The sequence below is a fragment of the Triticum dicoccoides genome, chromosome 2B (assembly GCF_002162155.2).
Source record: "Triticum dicoccoides isolate Atlit2015 ecotype Zavitan chromosome 2B, WEW_v2.0, whole genome shotgun sequence".
In the NCBI taxonomy this organism is placed as follows: Eukaryota; Viridiplantae; Streptophyta; class Magnoliopsida; order Poales; family Poaceae; genus Triticum; species Triticum dicoccoides.
Window position 1 is genome coordinate 823,323,048 of NC_041383.1, and position 8,783 is coordinate 823,331,830.

General features: G+C 45.0%; 1 protein-coding gene across 1 annotated transcript; it reads left to right on the forward strand.

Moving 5' to 3' along the window:
- The first annotated feature begins 656 nt into the window (after window positions 1-656).
- Window positions 657-3,113, forward strand: LOC119361588. The gene is made up of 4 exons (XM_037626725.1): window positions 657-729; window positions 1,028-1,825; window positions 2,116-2,345; window positions 2,445-3,113. The coding sequence occupies exons 1-4, from the start codon at window positions 657-659 to the stop codon at window positions 3,111-3,113; spliced, it is 1,770 nt and encodes a 589-aa protein (XP_037482622.1).
- The last annotated feature ends 5,670 nt before the right edge of the window (window positions 3,114-8,783 follow it).

The following is an 8,783-nucleotide window of genomic DNA, read 5'->3' on the forward strand; positions in this document are numbered from 1 at the left end:
GCGACGGCGGCAAGGTGGGCGATGTGCCGTCGAAAGTGCGCGGCTGTTAGCCATGAACCTTCCTTAGCAGTTTTTCTGTAGTATGCAACTAATGTAGGGTGCGCATGAGCCCATGATTTCCGGAGTGCTAGCCTTGCCATAAATAGCGGATCAAACCTGACGTCGAGTTAGTGGTCAATGGCTCCGTGATTTTCGGATCGAGCCTTGTTTATGTTGTACTTTCTTTTACCTGTTCGACTGAATAAAAGTGCAGAAACTGAAGAGAGAGAAACGGAAGAGAGACCAACGTGCCGGCTGATGGACCTGATCATACGCTTCAACAAAATGAAAACGGCAGCATAGGATCACGGCGCGTGATTATAGCAGACGCTATTAAATCTATTGCCTTCCAAAAAGAAAACACTGTACTTTCCTGATCTGTTGGAAGCAGAAATCACGGTCGAGCATTTCTCCACAATCCGAGAATCATGGCCGATCGAGCGTTTATCCCAGTTGATGGCCTGTGTGCGTGCTGTGTTTAAACCGTCATCGTCGCCGCCTCTTTTTGCTGCCATGGCAGCGAAACCCGCAGCTATAACACTGCCGGTGCCAGGTCGAGAACACGAGATCATCGGCGGTGCACGCACGGCAGCGACGGCTAGCGGCGGCGAGAGGCTATGGCGCATGGTGAGGAGATGAAGGAAGAAGAGGGGAAGCTTGGGGACGCGGAGGTTCACCCGGGGGCTGCCGGTGGCCGCGATGACGAGGAACGGTGGCGACGACGACAGTGTTTTCTCGGTCCTCTCGGTCGGACCGGTCAAAGCCCGGACCGGACCGACAAATTTTCGGGCCCAATTTGACAGACCGGACCGGCCAGTTTCTCTAGCGGGCCAGGACCGAGCGGGCCAAGACCGAGCGAGCCACGAGCGGGCCGAAAAGCCCGCTCGGTACGTCCAGCCTGACGTGTGGGCAACGGACGAAGAAGAAGAGAGAAGAATAAAAGAAGATAGGAAGAAGAAACAATCTAGGACGAAGTAGAGATTCTTAGGACGACCGACCACGCGGATGGAGCCGGAGATGGAGAGGGAACTCAGGAAGGAGCAGAGAAAACTCAGGAAGAAGCAGAAGAAACTATGGAAGAAGATGGACCAATCCCAATCCAAATCCCTTGTAAAGGACATCATCTCCATGGAGAGGGAGCGCAGAGACCTGCTTGCCTCACTTACTCCCACCTCTTCTCTCTGGAAGGAAGTCGATTCTCAAACAACGTGGACGACCTCCAGAAAGGAGGAGCCTGCTACTGCTACTGCTACTGCTACTGCTAGGGACGACAATGCTGAGAATCAACTCGCAGACTACTTCAACCTGATGCTCCAAGATATGGAGGACCTGGGCTATCGGATGCTTTCTATGCTATATTTTCTCAACAAATCCAATGACCCCATCTGCTCCTACAAGGCCACCGAGCTGTGCAATACAACAGCCAAGTTAAATATGCAGATATCCAATGGATTCAGCATCAACCATGAGCCGGAGCAGGAGCTGGAGCCGGAGCCGGAGCCGGGGCAAATCAACTTGTTGACTCTTTTCAGCAAATATTATCGATTTCCCAATAATTATGAGAACACCTTGGCCAAGTTAGACATGAGGGAGGAGGAGACCAAGTGTGAGGATGTTAAGGTGAAGAAGACCAAGGAAGAGGAGGACAGGGAGAATGACCCATCCACAATCGAGTATTTCAAGAAAAGTCTGGAGCTTGATCAATACTTTTTCGCCCAGGATCGGACATACTGGGAAAATGGGTGGGCCAGCAAGATCGGACGATGCGGTGGATTCGCCAATACAAGTAAGTAATGTCGTTTCTCCTTGTATATGTATCTGGTCCTATTTATATTAGGAAACTGTCGGGGGATGGAGTGGGAGCGATGATGCGTGGGTGTTTCTTCTTTTTTTGACATCTGGTGCATGGGTGTTTGAAGGGGACGAAGAAGAGGTGGCATGCGGTTTTGCCGTTGCAATCATGTTTAGTCGTAAATCTGGGCTGTAGTTTCAGCAATGTAGGGGGTCTAGTGATATCTTTACTTTGCTCATTCATATTAGAATTCTGACGTTTGACACTTGTCTTTGGTGCTGCAGCCATACTGAGCCCTATGCAGTTCACGCACTATACACCAGATATCATCCCTTCCTCAGCTGCTGTCACCGGTAGTACTTTGCAGATCTACTCAATCAAGATAAAGAATCTAAAAGACTTGAACTGGCCCCTCAAAGTCTACGGCAAGATTGCTGCTCGAGACACCGTGGACCGCAACCGCAACATTCTATTCTCTCGGTCAAAGTGTGATTACCAAGAACTTAATGGACAAGTATGTATTGTCTGCAGTTTTTTGCTCATTTTATTCATCCTCCTGACTTTGTTGTACAATTGCGATTATGTATTTATAATGATGATATGATGCTTGCAGGATGATTCCTTATGCTTGACTGGCCCCTCTCGTGCGATAGTTGCTTTGGGCCATGTAGACTTTGAAGTTGAACTCAAAGTAATCGAGGGAGCGGTGTCGCAAAGTTTGATCATTTGTGGAGGCCGTTATGGCGGTACAGATGATTGTTCCTCTTCTTCAGCCAGCGTGACTTATGGTGGTGATGGACCTACCTTCTTGCTCTCCAACCATCGCTGCACAACCGAGGTAACACTTGAGCAGCTTGATAGATCGCACCAAGCTACTATTGTGGGTGTACGAGTAACCAAAGGGGCTTGGCCTTTCAAATATGGATGCCGGGTTATTTGCTTTTGGGCTCCTGCTTCTACGGCAGATGTCATTGATACCACTTGCAGGCCAGTTGTGCTGCTTGACCGCCGTGGTAAAGGATTACATAGAGGATCAGAGAGCTACCTTCAACTATCAAGGAAAGTGGTTTCAGTGCAATCACAAGGAACGCTGAGAGTGGCCATAGAAGCCTATGGGAAGTCCCGTCGCTGGATTGCTCGAAAGGGCCACATCGACTTTCCTGTTCAGCAGTGCCAAACAAGCAAGCGTGCTTGTTTAGTTGGTGACACCACAGTGGAGGTGGTTGTAGCCTGGTCGTTGCTTGTCAAGGAAAAGGTGGATCTCCAGGTCTTACTTAGTTGATTGCCCAGGTGGCTATGTAAGGTGTAAACCTTGTATACTGACAAAAATTATTGGATGTATTATGCAATCTGGTTTGTTAAAAGTCTGAGCATTATGTGTATTGTTATTCCGCCTGATGATTGTTTTCTTCCTTTTGTCAAAAATTGATGACTATTGATTGTGCTTGCTATCTTTCTTCTTTTAAATTTTTCTCAAATTCCCTATTGTCATATTGCATATCTGGCTAGAGGAAGCTGCGCTGTGGCCGGGACTCGTTGTTGTGGCAGCTGCTCCTCCTATGTGGTGGAGATATCATCACCGCACCCCTGGTGTTCGTCTACCTTGTCTACAAGTTGGGCATATGCGGCTATGTTTGCACACTTCTTGCTCGGCTCCTCCTATTGGAAATATGCCCTATAGGCAATAATAAAAGATTTTTATCATATTTCCCGTTCATCATAAAAATTTATTATTTAAGCTGGAATTGTATTGACTGGAAAATTAAATAACCTCCTCCTCAGCCTCTAAGCACGGTCGCACTCTCATCTGCAACAAAATCAGGAGTACCACACGAGAACACCGAGACAGAGACAGAGATGCAGAGCGACTTATGATGTGAGTTCACAGTCCAAAGACGAGGAACCAGCACATGAACATGATCCTAAAGTATGATGGAAATCACGTAGCATGGTAGAAAGAGAAACAGTGCCAGCAGTTTAAGTAGTATCGTTAGAAGTATAATCATGATTAGGATAGAGACAAGGAGATAGAGCAAAAATTAGTTTAACATATCATCTCTTGTACTACAAGTCTTTTCCCATGTTGTATTCTATACATACCCATAAAAGGGTCCGATCAATATAACACACCATTCTAGGACCTTCCACAAGTTATGAAGCACGCCACCCCAGGGAGATTAATCGCGTCTCCCTGGGGGCGCGACACCAGGTTGATAAAAGATCAGATCTGGTTCAATAGCTTGGATCAAATTATGTAGTTTATCAAATTTTGTGTTCTTACACTACTAGGGAAAACCTTATACACAGAAGTTTATCAGTAGCGCGGTTTAAAAGTGGGCGCTACTGCTAATTAGTACTCCGGCTAATGAGAGACTTTATACAGAGTAGTTTTATCTACATCAGTTATTGTGTATTAGAGAGAACTGATACATTTTTCCAAGTCATTTCTGTCATGATTTGGATAGAGACTTCGAGTCGGGACGTTTTGTTTCAGTGTAGTGTCAGGTTGTCCAAGGGATTTGGAATTGTTGCTGTGTAGATTGTGTCCTCCAGGTTAGGATAAGGTACTGTAAATTTTTCTCGGCGTGAAGTAAGTTGTAGTTGGTTCAGTACTTCAGAGGCCTCGTAAATCACTACAACAAGTGAATGCTCAATTGTACCAGAGCTGCGCATGAACGTGGAGTTTTTATACTGGTATAGGTTATTTTTCTTCTGGATAACATAAGATGTTGTAAAATAGTCTCGGCTTGAACTAAGTTCAAATTGGTTCAGTAAATCACTACGCAAATGAATGCTCCATTGCAGCAGAGCTGCACATGGACGTGGAGTTGTTATACTAGTTCCTTCCTCCACCTCAGGTGAGCCCTTCCCTCATGTACCATGTTCCGTCCAATTTTTTCCCTGAAGTTTCTCGCAGTAATACTGCAATTGGTCAACGTAGTTAGTAGTCATTATGCCTCCAACTGCAATGCATGTGGCGTTTGTGAATCGTGAAATGGTTGCTTTGCTTGCTTGCAATTAGTCTAGTCTATGCAGCAGGTGCACGCTCTGAGATCGCTCGCAAGGTGTTTGCGACAATGCCTCTAGGAAAGTTGAAATGTCCATTTGTTCAGCCAATGTATAATTCTATGTTCCACAAGATGCGAAGGAGCCTATGGACCTTAAACTTTTCTCATTAAATTGAAAAGAAAACATTGTACTATTCGTACACAAACAAAACATCTATGGGTGGGGATGTTAGCATTGCGCGATTAAATCGAAAAGAAAATGCTCTGATAAGATTAGCATATACGGTGTGCTTCATGCATCCAAGAGACCAAAACGTCTTATCTTCTCTGTGGAGAGAAGATGATTTTGCATTGACGGCTAATGATGATTCTTTGCGTTCCATAGTTTAAAAGGCAACCATTTTGCATTGGATAACCAAGTATTCTGCCAGGGTTAAATTTAATTAAGAATGTTGTTCTGCACTTTTGCTTATTGTACGCTCCTCGTTTTGCCCATTTTATTTCCTCAGGCAATGTACTCTGATTCAGCCAGGACATCACACGACCATGCTCTGTTTCTTCTCAGGTCCAGCCTGATTCGAGCTTCCTGGACAACCACAAGGCATGCCTTGGCCGCCATTGAGCAGAATGCCGCTGGTGGCCAGCGGCGACAGAGTGCCGTCTCAACGGACAAGGGAGTATCAAGCGAGGCATCATCATCATCAAGCGAGCATGGGAGTTTTTCCTGCAAGCAAGTATCTCATTATCCTTACCTTCATCTGAACCACACTTGCATTTTTAAATCTTTGGAGATGGCGTAGGATAAGGCACAGATGAACACTAGTGGAAATATTACAGCCCCACTGTTAGGAGTACATGTTTAGTCCTGACAGACTGGGCCTTTTGATTAGTATAAGTAGATGGTAGCAGACCTGGAAAAATAACATTGGATCTTAATATCTCATGACATTGAGTAAAGGACAAGAGATCGGATGAGTCTTGTTGTCACATGTGGTTCGAATGGTCAAAGTAGATGATAGTTGGATCCGAGCACCCAGTCAGTGATGCGATTTAAAATGGTGCTCTCTGGAGAGTCAACGTCGACCCCGGTGCTGGCGTAGGAGGTGTCCATGGGCAACGTCCTCAGCGCAAAGCTCGGCTAGGCCCCGGCCAGGCAGGCCTCTCTCCGCGTCGCCTGCCCAACACCGTACCCTGCACTACTGTCAACAAAGTCTGCTCGTCGGGGACGAAGGGTATCCATGTTTCATCTCTTCACCTGCAATGTCTCCGTAGTTACTTGTCGCCGCTGCTAAAAAACTTATGTTGTTGCCTGTTGGCCTGCTCCTTGCTATCTGAAGTATATATTTTTTGTCTATCGCTCATTCGCTATCGAAGAATTTTATGAAGGTAATTTTAGTGTGTGTTTAGCTTTCAGTTTTTGCTTCTACTTCACAGAGTGGAAGATCGTAAGAAAACATTGGATGATCTTTAACAATTATTCTTAGAAGTAAACCTGAGCAGTACTTGATGATATATTGTGAGTCACTGAAAATGTATACTGTTTTTTCTTCAGGATATGGATGACTATCTGAAGGGATGCAGGTTTCTTCCCAAACTTAAGAATGAGATACCTGGTGAAAGAAATGATCCCTAGTCCCTACAGGGAAAGGTTGAGCAGCCTAGAGAATTTAGTACTGATCATGGTAAGGGCGACAAAGCCTGAAATCTCATTTTGATCCACGTTCAAAGATTACATGCTAGCATATATACTTGAAGTTGGCATGGAATATCAAAATTAAAAATAAACTTCGCCTATTTCCTGTTTTGAAGAGCAGTGGGAATCAATTTTCGGATGTCCTTTGTTGGCGATTTCCCTATCCATGAAATGATAAATTTTGAACAGATGTTAACTGTCAAATATTTCAAGCATATATAGCTCAAATACACTAGTATTTCTTGAATGCACCAAAACAAGAAGATAGCATGAACACGTATAGCTAGGGTATGCATTTAGTAGGTGTTTTTCCGTTTTGAAGATTCATAATAGACTAAAAGACACAGATAATTGAAGAAAATACCCTACTGGAACAGCACGAGGGCGCTAACTAACAAGTTTTCACTTTGTCGACTGGGTGCAGGGTGATCGACGAGGACTATTGCGTCCCGATGGGAGTCGTGCTCTTCAACTACTCGGAGGCATACTTCACCATGAAGCCCAGCGACCGCGTCATATAGATTATCATCAAGGTGATTACGATGCAGGAGGTCCCCGGGGTAGAGGACCTCGACGCCACCGTCCGGAGGTCACCGAGGTGGAGGACGACGCCACCGTCCGGAGTTCCTCAAGGTGGAGGACCTTGACGCTTTGTATATACATCTAGAGAAGTGGTCTGGTTAGGTTGGTGGTGAAATGCTTGGGAAGGTACCAACCTTTTGATGATGGTTGTGTGGGTCCTCATGATCTCTTCGAGTTGAGATGTTCAATGTTGCATCCATGAACACTGCAAGTGTTAAGATCGTTCTGTGAAATTTATTTTGCACTGGACGTGTCTCTGATCTCCATTCATGAATACTGCATCTATTGTTATTTTTTTAATTCCTAATTTGTTAGTAGTAGCGTTGGGAAAAAAGTGCCCTACTAGTATTTAGGATACTAGTAGCGCTGGTATTATTGGCACGCTACTACTACTTCACTAGTAGTAGCGCGTGTCTGTAATAGCAGCAACGTGGGTGGCACGCGCTACTACTAAAAAAGTTAGTAATAGCGCGAGTTTCACCCACGCTACTACTAACTATTAGTTGTAGCGCGATACTAGTAGTGCGGGTACCCACGCTGCTAGTAGCCTTTTTCCTAATAGTGTTAAGATCCATCCACTAGACAGATCCAATTAGCAACTTCTTCGACGACAATAGAGCCGCACTTGCTCTCCGGGCGTCATGGCCTCGACCCCAAGCTGCGCATGGACAAGTTGCTTCCATCAGCGGTAGGCAGGTAGTGCACACAGGCCCAAGCTAACCGGTCAATGCCGTCGTATGTGTCGTGTGCGTGCTTGCAAGCTAATGTAGGGTGTGTCTGCTCGAGCAGCCACTGTTAGATAAAATGATAATAAATGAGACACAAGAGACACAGATTTTTTACATGGAAACCGTTGCCGGAGAAAACCATGGACGCACGAAGGCGCAATCACTATGAGCAGGAGTATTACAAGCACGAGACGACATGCCGTCTTTAGGTGCGACTAAGTGGGGTACATATTAGGGGCAACACATAAGAGTCTTTGTAGGACAAGTAAACAAGTTATACTCGTACCCGTCGGTACCAACACAAAACCCACACCGGTTGTACTACGTCTAGTCCAACACGGTATTAGAATTTGAATCACAATTTAACATTCTCCACCTTGAGCCAAATTTCCTCTAGTAGTCGAAGAAAGTAAATAACTACATCCAAATCAGCATAAACACCTTGTGCGTCAAAGTCCATAGGACTAGTGAGAAATACCAACTAAGCATGAGAAAAGCTCAAACTTATTGGTGGGAACTGGCTTTGTCATCATATCAGCATGATTATCATGAGTACTTATCTTGCATATCTTCAAATCACATTTAACAACAACATCTCGAATATAGCAATATCTGACATCAATGTGCTTTGTTCTCTCTTGCTACATTGGATTCTTTGTAAGATACATAACACTTTGGCTGTGAGAATATATGATAGGGAAAGAATAATCTCCACAAAGCTCAGTGTATAAACGTCTCAACCAGATAGCTTCTTTGCATGCCTCAGAAATAGCCATATACTCAGCATTAGTAGTGGAACAAGCCACCCTAGACTGCAAAGTTGCTCCCCAACTCACAGCACAACCACCAATGGTGAAAACATAACCTGTGAGTGAACTTATCTTATCAAAATAACCTGCAAGAGAATATTTCTAGGTCCCAATATACACAATGCCAGATCG

Excerpts from the sequence above, each read along its gene's own strand:
- LOC119361588 (XM_037626725.1), top strand. The coding sequence starts at position 657 with ATGGCGCATGGTGAGGAGATGAAGGAAGAAGAGGGGAAGCTTGGGGAC. Across the intron at positions 730-1,027 it reads GGTTCACCCGGGGGCTGCCG|GACGACCGACCACGCGGATG; the intron begins GTGGCCGCGATG and ends AGAGATTCTTAG. Across the intron at positions 1,826-2,115 it reads CGGTGGATTCGCCAATACAA|CCATACTGAGCCCTATGCAG; the intron begins GTAAGTAATGTC and ends TTGGTGCTGCAG.